At 45.2% G+C, this 19,466-nt stretch overlaps 1 protein-coding gene across 1 annotated transcript in view; it reads right to left on the reverse strand.

Moving 5' to 3' along the window:
- The window catches only part of lonp1 (lon peptidase 1, mitochondrial), an 80,133-nt gene that overhangs the window by 22,736 nt on the left and 37,931 nt on the right, over positions 1-19,466 (reverse strand). Inside the window, exons 6-10 of the mRNA XM_084310256.1 lie at positions 11,461-11,522; positions 11,056-11,185; positions 7,224-7,307; positions 2,494-2,562; positions 1,977-2,128 (exon numbers count right to left, since the gene is read on the reverse strand). Coding sequence (XP_084166382.1) covers positions 1,977-2,128; positions 2,494-2,562; positions 7,224-7,307; positions 11,056-11,185; positions 11,461-11,522 — 497 coding nt within the window. The remainder of the gene's footprint in view (positions 1-1,976; positions 2,129-2,493; positions 2,563-7,223; positions 7,308-11,055; positions 11,186-11,460; positions 11,523-19,466) is intronic.

A 19,466-nucleotide genomic window follows, 5' to 3' on the forward strand; every position in this document is an offset into this window, starting at 1 on the left:
GCTATTTTAGAGCTGCTCTACCGGTTACAAGGTATAGTCAATATCCATACCATAGCGCAAATTCATACCGTTTATACCGTATACCGTCCACCCCTAGTTCAAACCTCTGTTTCTCTAATACATTAGCACTCAAAGTGATTGTTTGTGAAACTTCAGAATGTTACCTTTCAAAAGAGACCAGACTCGTGCATGTGCCATAAGTATAAAGTATAATAAATCGCTAATTACTTTGGGTATGCAATCGTCAGGCATTTTATGCTAAATGTGGGGTTAAGAAGTTAACTAACTAACAAATCTGGTCAACCAGTCCAGGTAGTTACGAGTCACACTGGAACATAGATAGAGAACAAGTTAACCTCTTAACAGGCAGGCAGAAAAGTGGCCATTTATTTTTACTTGAACTTGAGGACTGCATACTTTTTTTGCAAAGCTTAGCTTTATACGTATAGCACATGCACAAGCCTGGTCTCTTTTGAAAGATAAAATTCTGAAGTTACTAATGCAAAAAAGGATAATCACTTTTAGTGCTAATGAAATAGAGTAACAGAGGTTTGAACTTGAGTTGAACTTGTGTACTCACATTTCTCTTTAGTGGTTGCCAGATTCCAGATTCCATCATAGAGGTATGAGCTGGAAAACACAGCGGTTCCATAGCCTGAAGCCTTCTGTAGTACAGGTCCAAATTTTGTAAAAATCCATTCAGAAATGAGTGCTTTAGAGAGGTTTTAGTAAACAGTGTCCCAAATTTTATATATTTTTTTAAATCCTCTTTGGCCATACACCTCTGTGCGAATTCAGGCCGTTGCGTGGTAAGAGGTTAAGAAGTTAACTAACTAACTAACTAACTAACTAACTAACTAAATGCTGTCAACCAGTCCAGGTAGTTACGAGTCACACTGGAACATAGATAGAGAACTAAGAAGTTAACTAACTAACTAACGAACTAACTAAATGCTGGTCAACCAGTCCAGGTAGTTACGAGTCACACTGGAAGATAGATAGAGAACTAGTTAAGAAGTGAACTAAATAACTAACTAACTAAATGCTGGTTAACCAGTCCAGGTAGTTACGGATCACATTGGTAGATAGATAGAGAACTAGTTAAGAAGTTAACTAACTAACTAAATGCTGGTCAACCAGTCCAGGTAGTTACAAGTCACACTGGAAGCTAGATAGAGAACTAGTTAAGAAGTTAACTAACTAACTAACTAACTAACTAACTAACTAAATGCTGGTCAACCAGTCCAGGTAGTTACGAGTCACACTGAAAGATAGATAGAGAACTAGTTAAGAAGTTGGTCTCAGGAAACATATTGGTCTCAGAGTAGAATATAACCGACAGATAATAGTAGAATATAATAAAACAGACCGATAGTAGTAGAATAGAACATACAGATAATAGCAGAATAGAATAGAAGAGACAGATAGTAGTAGAATAGAACATACAGATAATAGCAGAATAGAACAAACATATAATAGTATAACTGAATAAAACAGACAAATAGTAGAATAGAATAGACAGATAATAGTAGAATAGAACAGACAGATACTAGTAGAACAGACAGATAATAGTGAATATAATGGACAGATAATAGTAGAACAGAATAGAACAGATGGATAATAGTAGAATAGAACAGACGGATAAAAGTAGAATAGAACACAGATAATAGTAGAACAGAATAGAACAGGCAGATAATAGCAAAATAGAACAGACAGATAATAGTAGAATAGAACAGACCGATAATAGTAGAATAGAACAGACAGATAATAGCAGAATAGAACAGACGGATAATAGTAGAATAGAACAGACGGATAATAGTAGAACAGACAGATAATAGTAGAATAGAACAGACAGATAATAGTAGAATAGAACAGACAGATACTAGTAGAACAGCCAAATACTAGTAGAACAGAATAGAGTAGAATAGAACAGGCAGATAATAGTATAACAGAATAGAGTAGAATAGAGCACTAACTTGAACTCAGAGGAGTGGTTGTCTAACAGAGACAGTTTGTTCAGTTCTTCATTGATAACCTCCATGATGTGCTGAGGAACGGTTCTCTCCTTCAGCCTCTCTCTGAACTTCTCCTCGATCGCATCCTTGTCATCTTTCTCCAGACCCAGCTCCTACAAACACAAGTATTACTCATCCATAAATACAATACACATTACAAGTATTACTCATCCATAAATACAATACACATTACAAGTATTACTCATCCATAAATACAATACACATTATTACTCATCCATAAATACAATACACATTACAAGTATTACTCATCCATAAATACAATACACATTACAAGTATTACTCATCCATAAATACAATACACATTACAAGTATTACTCATCCATAAATACATAAAGTGTTATTAATATTATCGGATGTGTAGGATCGGTATTGGGGCAGATGACGGCATAATATCAAATGATCGGTATGGGATATAATATAATATCCTTATTATTAAGCCTGATCAACATCCTCAGACCTTCTTGATGATCTTCAGTTGCTCCTGGAGGAGGTATTTCCTGTGGGTCAGTTTGATCTTCTCCTCCACCTGAGAGACAGAGACAGAGACAGAGACAGAGACAGAGACAGAGAGAGAGAGAAAGAGAGAGAGAGAGAGAGAGAGAAGTTAAGGAGTGCAGTATATAGGAGGGGGGAGGGGGGGAAGAAGCTGCAATTCGTTAGTTTAGTAGCCCAGTAGAACTCTAGCAGGTTGTTTATTTCTATCATTCTGAAGCCGCTGCCCCTAAAAGAACTTCCTTCTCCCTAGAAGAGCCAGGAGAACACCTGGACACTACAGACCACTACAGTAAATGACCAAGTATGGCTTTGTCAGTATTCCAATGTACAGTGTACAGTGTGTCCCCCCCCATCTCCAATGTACAGCCCCCACCCACCCACCCAACCCCACCGCACCCACCCAACCTCCTCCAATGTACAGTTTCTACGTCAAATGTATATACACTCTTTTTCTGGACACTTTTGTATCACAAACAGTACTGTATTTGCAAATCTGATATGTCATATACCGTATGTATAGATGTAGCAGTACTGTCTATCTGTATGTCATGTATGTCATATATGTTATGATGAATTGAAAATGGGGGACCCTGATGTAAACAAGACGAAAGTCTTTCTCTGGTCTGCATCCCCTTAACAATTGTATGTATTGAGCTGTACGGTACTGTACCCATTCTGCAATCTGTTAATAAACTTTTCAATCAATCAATCAATCAATCAATCAATCAAACCACTCTACTAGAAGAGCCAGGACAACACCTGGGCCCTCATTTATCAATGCTGCATACGCACAGATATGCGAGTAAACCATGAGTAGGATCATTTCTAAGCAAAGCGTGGGATTTATCAATATGAACGTGTGCTTGAGATCTCCGACCGTGCGTACATGGCACCAAGCGGTAGAATAGGAAGACTGCAACAGACGGAATAAGCTTTCATGCATCAGAGTCAGACACATAATTAATTATAGTTAATTGTAAAATAGAGACATGTGTAATTATTGTCAAACCCTATAAATAGCATTTGGAATAGGTCTTTCCAACAACAATGGCAGCATCTACGTTAGCTGTTTGGAGTTTATTTACCTCGTCGTGAAGCACTGAAAGTGCTGCCCCAGTGTTCGATTGAGGTGGGATATAGACTCCGATCAAGATGACTGACACCAGTTCTCTCGGGAGGAAGAATGGTCGACACTTGATGGATATATATTCCAAGTTTTCCGAGCAGTGGTTCGCCAATTCCTTCACGTTGCCTGGATCACACCAATTGTCGTTCAACATGAAAGCTACTCCACCACCCCTCTTTTTTCCGGAATCTTACATTTGGTCTTCTTTTATACCCATTCTTGTGTCTGCACTTTATACATTGTTTTTATTCTGTTGACTGTATGCTGATTGTATGCCTATGTTCATTTTGTGCTACTTGCTGTGGGGCACTTTGGGCTGTGCTCCATGTGTGAACGGTGCTATATAGATAAGAGTTGTTGTTATTTATTATTATTATAAAAAAGATATGCATTGAAATGTCTGTAAGTCTCGACGACATTGAAAATGAGGGTGACCTCAATTGTCCTTTCGAGAATAAATAAATATAATTACAGCTCTGTTGTATTAATACATTCTAACATGCAAAGAATCAAAAATCGAATTGTGACTAGAGCTGCCGCGATAACCGCATTACCGCGGTATCGCTGTTGCATCACGCCCACCGCAGAGTTAGGCTGAATACCGCATCACAGCTGTTTTTTATAATAATAATAAAGTAGCGCCCAGACGTTGGGCTTGCGGCTCTGCAGATATACCCTACTCGGTTCCAAGCGACCCTATTGGGTAGAAGTGGTACCAGAAAAGTCACGTGAAACACTGCAGACCACTGATTGGTCAGAAGAGAGACGCGTCACACGTTGGAGCTTCCTGCACAAAAGCAGAAAGCCGCCATCTTTACTGCCTCGCTAAGGATGCATTTCATTCAGGATTTGTTTGCAACAGCACCAAGTGCAATAAACAAAAAAGGATGGATTCACTGTGTATTCTGCCTCATTTATTGATGAAACAAAACCGACATCAACCCAATTTACCACCGAGCGGGGAGTTTAGTGTCACAACAAGATCGCTGATGTGTTAAGCTTGTTGTTGTTAGCCTAATACTAACGCTAACGTCAGCAGATATACACGAGAGGTAACGTTAAACCCGGGTTGCTTGGTAGAATAGACACAATGAGAGGTAACGTTAGCTTTAGCAGAATAGACACAACGAGAGTCTGGTTAATGTTGTTATTGATTGATTGATTGAAACTGTGTTAAACTCTGGCTTGCTGCAAGCCCTCGGACATAGCTATGATCATGGAGTGTACACAAGCGGCCCCGCCTGCATCCCCACACGGAGACAAACGGAGTAGTACCTGCCGTGGAAAAGGAACGAAGTACCAGGTACCTAAAGCGGGTCGAGTCGAGTAGGTACTATGCAGTGGAAAAGCGCCATTAGACTAGAGGCAGGCTATATGCTATAAAGAGTAGAATTAAAAAAATAAAATGCTTTCAATTATTTTATTTTTTTTTGTAGTTATCGTCGCGGTACGAAATATTTCGCAAATTTGTGCGGTAAGGAAAAGATCAATACCACGGCAGCTCTAATTGTGACCTAAAATTTTTAATTCCTATAGACCTGTTTGCCGTTTACAAACATACCGTGTTCGAGCCAGTCAGCAATACCAACCAAGTCACGTGACTAAGTTGCGAGCTGCTGCGCTAAAAAAAGTATGACGGGGCTCTATGGAGAAACCGTGACACTCCCCTGACTAAAAGTTGTTTAAAATTAAATTGGCTGGATGTCATTTTGCCAAATCAGCATCAGCAAAGGTGAGTCTTTCACCTTTTACCAGTGGCGGCTGGTGAAAAATATTCTAGGTGGGGCGGTGCCATATTCAATCAGTTTCAGTAACTACAGTATATAACCAGACCTGCCAACTGATAAGAGGTAAAAAAGGTGACATGTTTGTGGGCATTGTACCCCAGAAGAAAATCTTGACATCTTTTTAACATGTAAACAAAGCACTCAGAAGAAAATAAAGGGAAAAGACAAGCCGTATCTGGGTCTGACAGCACTACAATTACATTTTCATATCATAACGCAGAGGCTGAGACTCACTTTTCTTTGCTGCCGGTAGAACATCGCGTACGAATTTGCGTATGCACTGAATGTATCTTGTGTGTCAACAACTATTAGCGTTAGTTATTTCCAGGTTGGCGTGATTCCGGACGTGATGTCAAACGAATGGCACGCGCTCAGTGTGACTTACGTTACGTATGATGAAAGCATGTAAGGGCTTGCACTAAAACAACCCATAGAAATGGTTGTGGTGTAAAAAAAAAAAAAAAAAAAAAAAAACACATGCCAACACATAAATGAACGAGAGGACTGAGGGGCGATCGGCAGAGAGAGAAGTCGCCCATGGAGTCAGACAGTGATTCGGAGATTCCTTCCAGAACAAAATTAGATACTGCGGCTGATTAGACTATGATATTCAGAGGCAGGATTTTTAAAATTATTATATTTATCATACATTATTATTTTGTAAAAGATTTCTTTTTTTGTATTTTCTTTTTTTATTATTTTTTAAACAAACACATAAACAAACATGACAACACACGATAAGATATACAAGCATTAGTTGACAGTGCACATCCAATGAAATCACATTTTAGTTAATTGTCTTATACAGGATATACCCTTAATACCTGTTATCTAAAAACCTACACACATATGCTCTAGCTCGTACCCCCCCCTCCCGGACCCCCCATTGGATAATCCATCCATTTTCCCTCGCTCCTAACCAGACATTACCATTATATGCTAGCTTTTATTTACTCCACCACTTCTAACCACAATGTCATTTTGGATTCATTGAGACCCAAAATTCTTGCTGTAGATATTTCTTGATAGATCACATGGAGATATGTAATAATCCAGACCTTTCGGCAATTTTTTTCCGGTTGGAACCATCGTGATGCTATCAGCTTTTTAGCCACTGTGATACCCGATAAAACCAATCTCTTTAGCTGTGGATGTACTGCACACTCAAAAACATCATTCAGCAGTAATACAGAGGGGTGTACAGGTATATTCCAAGTTAAGAGATTTGATAATTGCTGGGTCACCTCTTTCCAGAATATCTTAACTGGTGGGCAGTCCCAGTACATGTGCATAAATGTCCCCTCGTCCCCATTTGTACATAAGGAGCATTTGGAGTCTTGTATAAGACCCATTTTTTTTCAGTCTTATAGGAGTCAAGTATGTCCTGTGAATATAGTTAAGATTGATTTGTTGATGGTCCGGGTTCCTTGATGTGAGTCGAACATTTGCCCAGGCTTCTTGCCAATCAAAATCACTTTCCAGGTCTGGTATATCCCTCCTCCAGACGGAGTCTAGGTGGAGGGTTTCATACGAGGATTTTGTAAAAGATTTATGTAAAAATTATCAAAATAAAAATCTTGTGGCAGGGAGGGCGACGCTAGTCGCTAGCATGGCTAACAAATGCAAATATATTGTAGTCTGCCCCATTGTTCTGACCATGATTACGTTCCTTTTGCCCCCTTGATGCACACGTACAAGGAGTCTGACGTGGACGAGAACAGGTCTATAGAATGTGAAAATGTTGTTACATGATGAAGATGATGATGATCATGACGTTACCTCTCGTCCCAGACGCTGCTGCAGTTTACTGAGCTCATACTCTTTCTTCAGCAGAGACAGAGCCTTGTAGAGACGCTTCGGAATCTACACACAAACACAAAGTACATTTAACTATTATGGGATGAAGAAGAATGAAAAGAAGAAGGAGAAGAAGAAGGAGAAGGAGAAGAATACCGTACTTTTCGCACTATAAACCGCACCGGACTATAAGCCGCAGCAGCTAAATTGAATGATGTGTACATATATAAGCCGCACTGGACTATAAGCCGCAGGTGTTTTAATGTTTAATTACTTTAATGTAATTAGCATTGGGACACAATACTGTCGGACAAATAACAAGAATTAACTAATTTACAAGTTGTATTAAGTTTAGCAAATAAGGGAACAGATAAATAACATTTCAATGCAGTCAAAAAAGCAATATTTAGATTTTTACATTTTTGGGTTTGGTCACGTTGAGTCACATATAAGCCGCACCGTTATATAAGCCGCAGGGTCGAAAAATTGGGGAAAAAGCCGCGGCTTATAGTCCGAAAAGTACGGTACATACAAGTAGTGGCCTGGCAGCTTCACTAATAATACCATTAATAACATCATTAATAATACCATAAATAACACCATCAATAACACCATTAATAATAGCAATAATAATATAATTAATAACCTTGAGCCCTAGTCCTATTTTTTTTATTTTTTTTGGTCTACTTTTTCTCCCATTTTCTATTTTTTTCTCCTATCCCAATTTTCGTATCGTCCAATTCTACCCTCCCCTGTCTCGAACGCTGTTAGGCCATGCCTCCCACAAGCCGGCTGCAATGTGGACTAAGCCTTACATCACGTGTCCCCTCCGGTAATCAAGGAAGCAGCAGTCGCATCTTTTCACCTGCACAGCGCGATCTCTCAGCGTCGGGGGTCTGCGTTTGGAGGGCACGCCGCCCCCGTCGCTTCCTGATTCTGCTGCGCAGGCGCACCAACTGACCTGTAGGAGTCGCTGTCCACAACGTCCGATCCCCACCCATCAGCTTCCCACCCCCTAATACTGCCAATTGTATTAGTATGAACGACCAGCCAAGCTGATAGCAATGCGGAGAGCTGGGCTCGAACCCAGCGTCTCCTGCATTGGTGGTGAGTGCCTTGCCCACTGCACCACCTAGCCACGCCCTAGTCCTATTTTCTGAAAATCCGCCTAAAAATACATACCTAAGTAAATGGAAGATTGCTCCACTTCTACAAGGTCCATTTGCATGTTCTTGGTATCTAGGGACATCTATGGATCTTAGGGAATGTAGTCCCAGTGTCAGAAATATTGTGTCTGTTACTAGGCTTGAGTAAATTGTAATGAACCAAAGGAGAATATCAATTCTATAAAAAAGACTGAATAATACCATGCTAAAAATGACCAGACATGAAAAACTGCCACTGAGCTCGTTCAGCACCTTCTTGAGATCACTTGTACAAAAACTCTAAGCGAATGAATTAAGGGACGATGATTAAACAGAAGGTTTTGTAGCTACAGTACTGAATTCTGCCATCCGGACACATGCAATTTGAAATATGATTATAGAATATCAGGCCTATAAATTACCTTATTGTGGCCAAGTCACACATCTATGGGGATCAGGCCAAATCTCCCCCTTTCCAATGGCAGAGTTCAATCTGGATTTAGTATCACCAGGCATGCAGCAAACACCGTGAATGAAATCTACTGTAAGTACAGTTACTTTTTTATAATGGAAATTTCTCCGCCATTTTTCAGCAGATTGCAACGCCGTTTTTTGCCAGACGTTCACGGAAAGGTAGAGAAACTAACTGCATTCTAATTTATGCCAATAACGTTCAGGTTTGTGGTAGATAATCCCGAAAAATAACAGAAATAAGTAAGTATATCCAGAAGTCATATGATTGACAGGAGCTGGCTTGAGCTGGGTAGTGTCGTTTTTCGAAATTCCAAAGCCCATCGAAAGCCCTGGGTCTCCTCTCCTCATATGACTACAAACTAAATGGCGGCGTGCATTTCCTGGCGTTTCTGAATAGATTTCCAAAACTCTTATTTCACTAATAACACTTTAACACATTGGACGCCAAAAACGAGTACACTCGTTATTGCCCGCCATGCGTTGTGCGCCAGAAACGAGTTAACTCGTTTTTGGGATCAATATTTAATTTTCTCACCATGGCATTCATAATTCTTCCAGCCTCCCTCCGGGACTGCAGCTGGACCCTGTCTGATATTGCAACGCCTCAATACCGCCGCCTGGTGGATGTCGGGAGAGTTACACTCCAAGTCAAACCGGAAGTGGCTCTCGGTGCATCGAGGAAATTCCTCCAGCAGTAATATCTTGTAACGTGGGTCTAGATACACACTCGAGTGCATGGGATTGCTTTCGAAACGCAATAATCAATATGATTTCGGCGTTTATTGCGTCATACAAACGGGAAATGGATCTAGCAGATCGACGTCAAATAATTGGAATATTTTTCCTCCAGTCTCATCGTCGAACGGTAAGAGGAATATAACGTTATTTTCAGCCCGATTGTTTATTTATTTCACTGCAATCCATCTGATCAACGTATCAACCCATACTAAATAAAGCCGTTACTGACGATCAAGGAATTATAAACGACCCCCCCTCTTTCCTTCACGCATGATGAAGCATAATGTATACCGATCATATACATTTGAATTTTTTAATATATATGTATAGGAACAAACGCTGGCCTTCTGAAAAGTATGTTCATGTATGTTCACTCAGTACTTGGTTGGGGCTCCTTTTGCACAAATTACTGCATCAATACAGCTAAATATATAGACTTTTCCATGATATTCTAATTTATTGAGCTGCACCTGTATATCGACATTACTATGGCCCATTCCACATCGGGTATCTATCGTTCCGGATGTGGGAACGTTATATTTTTCCATTCATACATTGTCGTGTTAGTACCCTCGTGAATATAAGTATGTTTTTGGAGTTTATAGCAGTAATTCCTAAAACGCGAGTTATAGGCCCCGACGCATATGATACATTATCAATTGGCGTTTGTTCCTATACACGCTATATTAAAAAATTCAAATGTATATGATCGGTATACATTATGCTTCATCATGCGTGAAGGAAAGGGGGGGGGGTCGTTTATAATTCCTTGATCATCAGTAACGGCTTTATTTAGTATGGGTTGATACGTTGATCAGATGGATTGCAGTGAAATAAATAAACAATCGCGCTGAAAATAACGTTAGATTCCTCTTACCGTTCGCCGATGAGACTGGAGGAAAAATATTCCAATCATTTGACGTCGATCTGCTAGATCCATTTTCCGTTTGTATGACGCAATAAACGCCGAAATCATATTGATTCTTGCGTTTCGAAAGCGATCCAATGCACTTGAGTGTGTATCAAGACCCACGTTACAATATATCTCTGCGGAGAAATTTCCCCGATGCACCGAGTGCCACTTCCGGTTTGGCGTGGAGTGTAACTCGCCTGAAATCCACCAGGGGGCGGTATTGAGGCGTTGCAATATCAGACAGGGTCCAGCTGCATCCCGGAGGGAGGCTGGAGGAATTATGAATGCCATGGCGAAAAAATGAAAAATGAAAAATGAACTGGCGCACAACGTATGGCGGGCAATAACGAGTTAACTCGTTTATGGCGCACAATGTGTTAATGACACCATTCATAATATAATTGAAATACCTGTAATACCATTAATAACACCATCAATAACATAATTAATAATACAATTAACTGTATAATTAATAATACAAGAGACACCTTCTCTACCTGGTCAACAGGGTTATTGTTAATACAGTAGCTGACAGGAAACTCACGTTGGTCTCTTCCAGGACGTCCTGCAGCTCAGGGGACTCTGCTCCCGTCAGAGCGGCTCCCATGTCAGACAAGTAGATGGGGTTATCCACCACCCTCTGTCCTGCCTGCATCATCTGGAGGACTGACTCCCTACACACACACACACGCACACACGCACACCACACACACACGGTTATTTCCATCATCTGTATCAGTGCTTGTATTTTATGTTTATATCATGATAATATTAGAGATGCACCAATATGACTTTGTTTCCATAGAGATACTGATACAGAGTACTTATCCAGTACTTTTAATGAGCAGTAGAGACATGGGGTGATTTTGGAGTCATTGGAATGATTCAAAACAAAGATGTAATTAATTCAATCCCCTTTGAAAGTGAAGTGATTGACAGGCGGTCTGACCTGTAGAGAGGGTTGAGAGCGATGATGTCACGAATGGTTTTCACAATCTCGGCTGTCAGCGCCTGGAGAGAATAGACACACAGTTAGACCGTTACATTTATATTCAATTATATTCAGTTAGACTGTTACATTCAGCTTATATTCAGTTAGACTGTTACATTCAGCTTATATTCAGTTACTCTGTTACATTCAGCTTATATTCAGTTAGACTGTTACATTCAGCTTATATTCAGTTAGACTCTGTTTTTCAAAAAACAACAGGGCTTTTGAGGCGATGAAATCATTGCGCCCAGGCAGCAGTGGTTTGGCAAAAAGAATTTCAGAGTATATATCTGCTTAGAAAACGAAAATGTCTAATTATTTTTATTTTCTTCTCCACGTGGTAAATACACAGGTCACAACAGGTCACAACATTTACAGGAAGGTTTTGGAGCTAGGCTAATGGTGCGGCTGTTCCCTAAGCCTAATGCATGCACAGAGAAGAACATGGTATGTATCTGCTTGTCTAACTCCAGGGTAGAAGGCAAATAAGCGAATTTCCCAAAATGTTCCTTTAAGCTTTTGTGAAAGGCCACTATACCACGCGGAACAAGAGTAGTCAAAGTGACATTGTATAAGTGATGCTACTAAACGTTTTTGTGTGTGTATCGATACAGGAATGGCAGCTTCTTTGAGATCTTGGATAGAGCCATGGCTGCTATTTCCTCCCCAACAACAGCTTGGTCCAGGGAAATGCCAAGACATGTGTGTATCTCTAAGTGTTACAAAGGGTCAGATTAAACCGAATATATATATTTATTACTTGAGATATATTGTATAATATTTGTATATCGTCTGATATCCCTTGTATATTCCTTGTACATATACACGGAATATCCCTTTACCTAGTTACAGGCCAGACCATAATATTCGTTCTCCTATTGGACAGCGACCCCTAGGCGCCAACGACCATACCCCCAATGTCGAGTTCAAAGCTACCGCTAAGACATGTCTCAACATGCCCAGGTTTGCGCAGTAATACGAGACAGAACTGAGGTTGGCACTAGATTATTCACCCTACGTATAAATACGTCGCAGGTGGATACAGAAGCACTTAGCCTAAAAGTGACTTAGACCAAAACGTTGAAGCCTTCACCACGATACAACGTGCCGTGAAGTGGGCCCCCTTTGCCCCTAAATAGAGCCTTGAGAACCGCGTGCGAATTGATAGCTAAAGTGTCAGAGTTTAACGCTGTATCGTCGAGTTCGACTTATTCTATTGTAAAGTAATAGTCTATTATGTATAGTGTATCGTGCGGCTACCGTTCTACAGTGACCAGCATTACCACCGGTTCGTCGTACCGAGCTAGTGCACTTATCCAGGCTGGGCGGCCTAACCTCGTGCCGCCATCCGAGGAGTGCTAGACGAGAACCGTGTGGATATGTACACCGGAGAACCTACACCGACGAATGCAGAGCCTTTTTTACGGCTGGATTATATTGCTTTGGTACTGTGGCTGCTGGAGCAGAGAACCGTCTACCCCACTGCTGTGTGGGATCTACCCTGTGAGGAGCACCGTCGAGCCCGCCTCTAGGACCCACAGAGGCTGGCTAGCTTTCATCCATGCTGCCATGCATACCGGAGTATAGCTGTTGCTTTGTCTACGGACCAAAGGATTATTGCACCGTCTCCTGTATCTGGAGTCTCTTTATTCCTCATTGATCCAGACTTTTGCTCCCGACAATTCCTCTCCCCTGCTGGCTTACAACCGGAGGGAACCCCCTTAGTATCTCCAGCTGACTACGAGTGTGCCTTATATAATTCTTATGCTACAGGTGGTATTAATTATACCCATCTTAATATGCTCATGGACTTACGCTCTTGACCTACTTAAGTGTTCTTCGCCATATAAGCGCAATTCATAATTCTCAATATTGTAACCTACTATTGCTGCTCTGCTAATAAATACTTCTAAATATGACTTTCTTTGTTAAGCCGTATTATTGTGTGGGTGTTCACCATATATACCGTGTACTGTATGGCCAGTAATTAAAGTACATAACTAAGTAGTGGTTTAATGATACCATACTCTCAATACAGTCAGGGAATTGTACCCCTCAGTTACAATTGGTCCTTCGAGCCGGATGAATATCAGTGTAATATCTAAATATAATATTGATATTAACCATGGCCAGCGGTGAACACTCCACAAACGGCTCTCCTAAGCTAGAACGGCAGCAGCGCAGACGTCAGCCACCTCCTTACCTAGAGTACTACGCTGCCAGTCTAATACCTAGCTTTATACAGACGTTAAATGCGGGAAAAGCGGATAGTAAAAGCATGTCAAACCCTACCGACCAGGCGACCTTGCCAGTAGAGACCATAGTGGGTTCTAACGTAACTGACCAAGCTCACAGGGGGGACCAGGAGGGACATGACATGACTATACCCCCCGACAACGTCAACGGGACGGTCCCCGGAGAGCTCCAGGATAAAGAAAGCGATCCAGGGACGGAACCCGACCCACTACCAGAAGAGAAGCGCGCCCAGGAGATAGACCTCCCCGGAGCGCGCCAGGAGAACGGATCTCCAACGAGCACTGTCAGAAGCCGATCACCTCCATCAGTGTCTTCCCCCAGCGAGGCGGACAAGATGCTGGCGCAGGCATTCATCGCCACCCTGGCAGCCTCCACCGAACGCGATCGACTCCAAGCACAGACGCTTAGCGAGCGCGAACATTCTTCCATGGAACAAGAGCGCCTCCGGGCGCAACAGCTAAGTGAGCGCGAACACTCTACCATGGAAAGAGAACGCCTGCAGGCTCAACAACTGAGTGAGCGCGAACAATCTGCAGACCAAAGAGAGCGCCTTCACGCGCAACTCCAAGCGCAAGCCCTTAGTGAACGCGAACACTCTGCGACCCAGCGAGAGCGCTTCCAGGCGCAGCAAAGGAGTGAAGACGAGCGCATACGCCTGGAGACCAGACGCCTCCAGACGGAAGAGAATATTGAAAGAGACCGCGCCGATGCCCAGCGCGCCGCCGCCGATGCACAGCGCGACGACGCCAATGCACAGCGCGACGCAGCCCAAGCCCAGCGCGAAGCAGAGCGCGACCTCGCTCACATCAAGCGCGAAGCCGAGCGCGACCGACTACAAGCGCAGATAATGGAGCAATTGATTGCCAGGGCGACACCCCCTCCCTCCGCACGGAGCTCCAGGGCATCGTCAAGACAAGGGTCTAGGGCACCTTCCCCTACCCGACCAAGCGACCCGGAGCCCGGCCAACAGAAAGAGCCTATCCACGTCTCCGAACCCCCTCCCCGACCGGTCCATGCGAGACCCAGCAACCGGGAAGAACCGGCCTATGCCGCCGAGAGACTGAATAGACGACTGCAAGATCTAGAAGACCTAGCAGAGGAAGAGGAAGAGGAAGAGGAGGAAAGTCAAGCCCACCAGCAGCATCGTACTCCACAGGACCAGGAGGTCCAGTACAGCCCAGACTTTACCCCCGAGGCCCTGCGTTACAGACCCCCGACTCAACTCAAGGGTGAGTTTGACGCACCGCCAGCCCCGAGGAACAGCACCTGGGTACCCGGGCTTTGGTACCCACCAAGTACCAGCCCACGACGACACATACGGGGAGAGTCACCCAGGAGGCCTCTCCCCCAACGCTCACCGATGTGCCAGCCATCCATGGCATCGTACCTTGGCACACCGACGTTCCCGGATTTTACACACGAGGACAGAGCATAGTACACGGAACTACGGATGTGCTTAGAGACTATGATGTCCGACGTCCCCGATGAGACGTACAAATATGCTATCCTCCTCAAGCACCTGAAGGTGCCCAGAGCGCATAATATAGCGCTGGCATATTCCAACTCAAGTACCCCATACACCGCGGCTCTAGTAGCCCTCGACCAACGTTATGGACGCATATGGGACTACGTGATACAAGAGATAAGGAATATTGACCGTCTCCCCCCAGCCACAGACAATCGCTCATTGGATGACCTCTCTATCAAGGTACAATCCCTGGTAGGGATGCTGGGGGCACAAAAGGAAAAGGGTAGACACGAACTGTACGCTAACTCTAATGTAGAAAGGATATTAGAGAAGCTTCCTCCCGCCCGACAAGAGCGCTTCAGGCGGCAAAGAGACCACCGTGATCCCAACGGTCCCGAGCCATCCCTCCTAGACCTGGCCGACTTCCTCGCGAGAGAAGTCAGCAGCCTACGACTGGATACGTTCGTGCGGAGTGGACCAAGCCCCAGAGATGGACCTCGGAGATCCAACGATAACCGCAGGCTGGTGACCGTCATGCACCAAGCCGAATCAGTACCGCGGAACAAGAACCACAGCACCCCCTCGACGAAAGAGAAGTGGAAGATTGTATGCCAGTACTGCGAGAAAGAACATTGGCTGTCACAATGTGACACTTTCAAGAAGATGACCGCCGACGAGGTGAGTCAATGGATAAAGTCCAACCGCCGCTGTTACCGCTGTGCGCGCAGCCATATGGCAGCCGAGTGCCGCTTGAAGAAGAGGTGCAGCCGGTGTGACGGCGCCCACTTGGACGTCTTGCATGACAGCAACAGGAAGAAACCCGCACCCCCAAGCAGCACCAGAGTAAGCGTCATGTATATTGACCCCGCCAGCAGCGGGAGCTCCCGAGTGCTCTTGAAGGTGGTCCGAGTGACATTAAGCTACGAGGACAAGGTCATGGACACTTACGCCGTCCTTGACGACGGGTCAGAAAAGACTCTCCTCCTCGAATCCGCTGCAGCCCAGCTGGGTCTGTGGGGGAGCGAAGAAACGATGACGATTCGTACTATAAGAAGAGACCTGAAGACAATAAAGGGTGAGAACGTCTCCTTCACTATCGCAGCAAGCGGGCAGCCAGAGAGGCGGTATAGGATCACTAACGCTTTCACCAGCCAAGACATAGGCCTGTCGCGGTACACCTACCCCATCTCCAAGCTGATGGAAAAATACGTGCACCTGCGTCAACTACCTATACCGCTCATAGACGGCGCCACCCCGACCCTGCTCATAGGATCCGACCACGCACACCTCATCGTCCCAACGGACCGGGTCCACATTGGGCCCAGAGGCTGTCCAGCAGCAGTCGAGACCCGCCTAGGATGGACACTACAAGGCCCCCTCACCAGGTCTCCCAACCGACCAGCAGCCACTCGCTGCCTCCACTCCAGAGTGACAGAAGAAGACACCACCATCTTACAGCACGTCGAGAGGCTATGGACACTAGAGACAATGCCCTTTAAGAACGAAAAGAAACACATTCGTTCCAAGGAAGACATTTATGCCATAGCCCTCCTCGAGCAGGGGACAAAGAGAGTCAAAGTCAATGGAGTGATGAGATACGCAACTCCACTCTTGAGGCGAGAGGGTATGCCCACCTTCCACGCCTCAAAAGAAGCGACGGAGCGATATCTACTGAACACCGAGCGGCGCCTAGCCAGAGACCCCGCTCAAGCCACTGTGTACCGCGCTGAGATTGACAAGCTAATCACAGCGGGACACATAAAGAGAATTGACATTCAAGAGGCCGATCAGACGACCGAATCATGGTACGTGCCCCACCACAAGGTCCACCACAACGGCAAGGATCGTATTGTGTTTAACTGCAGCTACCAGATCGGATTACAAAATCTGAATAAAGAGCTCTTGCCCGGCCCAACACTCGGCCCCTCTCTACTAGGCGTGTTGCTACGTTTCCGCCAGAACAAGGTGGCCATCAGCGGCGACATCAAAGGGATGTTCCTGCAGGTGCGACTAGTGGAAGAGGACAAGCCCCTGCTGCGGTTCTTATGGAGAGAGAGGATCGGGGATGAGCAACCATCCATCTATCAATGGGAAGTCCTCCCTTTCGGAACCACATGCAGCCCATGCTGTGCTACGTTCGCACTGCAAAAACATGTCGCAGAGGACCCAGCAGCTGACGAGGAGGTCCGACAAAGTGTAGAGAAGAGTTTCTACGTGGACAACTGTCTGCAAAGCGTCTCGACGCCAGAAGAGGCCGAGGCCCTCCTACTCAAGCTCCGCGCCTCCCTGATCAAAGGCGGCTTTGATCTCCAGCAGTGGGCCAGCAGCGACCCTCAAGTACTACGCAGCCTCTCCCCAGAGGACAAGGCAGCAAGCAGCGAGACCTGGATGGCGACCATCCCAGGTGAAGCCCAAGAAATGACATTAGGACTAGTCTGGCGCTTCAAAACAGACTCGCTCCATTATAGACACACACCCCTGACCAAGGAGCAGGGAAGGTCGATTTCACTACCGACCACCAGACGGAGTGTATACAGAACACTCGCCAGACAATATGACCCGTTGGGATGTATTCTACCTTACACCACCAGGGCAAAGATGATTGTACGAGAGCTGTGGGACAAGGACCAGGGCTGGGACGACCCCATACCCGACCACCTTGCTTCCACATGGAGAGAGTGGGAAACAGAACTCAACTCGCTCCCAGGTGTCAACATACGCCGCAGCTACTTCCCACCCACAGTGCGGCTGGAGACGTGCCAGATGGACCTGCACGTCTTCAGCGACGCCTCCGAAGTAGCCTACGGTTCGGTGGCCTACTTGCGGGCCCGAGAGGAGGGAGGAGAAATACATACCGCCTTCATCCTGGCTCGTTCAAGAATAGCAAGCAACAATCGATCCCGCGTCTAGAGCTCTGCGCAGCCCTAGTAGGAGCGCAACTCGCCACGTTAATCCAACGTGAACTCACCATTCCGGTGCAAAGAACAATCCTGTGGTCAGACTCCATGACCGTACTCACATGGATCCAGTCCGATTCGTGTAGATACAAGGTCTTCGTGGGAGTCAGAATCACAGAGATCCAAGATTTAACAGAATCAGCATGCTGGAGGTACGTGGACACAAAACAGAACCCAGCAGACGTCATCACACGGGGAATGTCCCTGGATGACCTCACACGTCACAATCTCTATAGTGACGGTCCCGAGTTCCTCAAGCTCCCGGAAGAAGAGTGGCCTAACCCCACCCCACGGGAGGCTAGTCAAGAGGAGGCAGAGATGAAGAAATCTATGTTCTGTGGGTTGACGCACACACCAGTCCCCACAGATCCCAACATAGACGACTGCCCTACCCTTGAGAGTGCGCAGTTAAAGACATTCCTGTGGCACCACCCTGAGGTTCCCTCCACCACTGACATTAATGCAGCTAATTACGAAGAAGCAGAACTCCTTCTACTACAGCGAGCCCAAAGAGACTCGTTCCCCGACGAGCTAGACTGTCTGCAGGGATCAAAGCCAGTCCCGTCAGACAGCAGACTGCTCCACTTGGCCCCTGAGCGCAACGCCCATGATCTCATCAGAGTGGGTGGTCGTCTGAGAAGGGCCCCGGACTTAACGGATGACGTCAAGTTCCCGATAGTTCTCAACAGCCGACACAAGGTCACAGAGCTCATCATAAAGAAATACGACGAGGACGTGCACCACGCTGGGGCAGAGAGAGTCTTTGCTGAGATCAGACGTCGCTATTGGATACTGCAAGGAAGAGAAGCAGTATGACGCTTCCAGCGGACATGTCTAGACTGTCGCAAGTGGCGAGCACAGCCCAGTATACCCAGGATGGCTGACCTACCCCCCTGTCGCCTCCGACTCGGCGACAAGCCCTTTCACTCCACCGGTATGGACTGCTTCGGCCCGCTGTATGTGAAGAAAGGAAGAGGGACGGAGAAGAGGTGGGGTATTGTATTCAAATGCATGACCACCCGAGCGATACACATAGAACTCCTTCCAACCATGAGTACGGACTCATTCCTTATGGCCTTCCGGAGATTCACAGCGCGGAAAGGAAAACCGTCTATATTATTGTCTGATCACGGGACAAACTTCAAAGGCGGAGAAAGAGAGCTGAGAGAGAGCTTCCAAGCTATGGGCCCAGAACTTAAGACCCACCTCGCTCCCTCTCAGATTGATTTCCAGTTTAACCCCCCGAACGCCCCTCACTTCGGGGGAACTTGGGAACGAGAAGT

The sequence above is a fragment of the Notolepis coatsorum genome (assembly GCF_963971535.1).
Source record: "Notolepis coatsorum genome assembly, chromosome: 3".
NCBI classification, from domain to species: Eukaryota; Metazoa; Chordata; class Actinopteri; order Aulopiformes; family Paralepididae; genus Notolepis; species Notolepis coatsorum.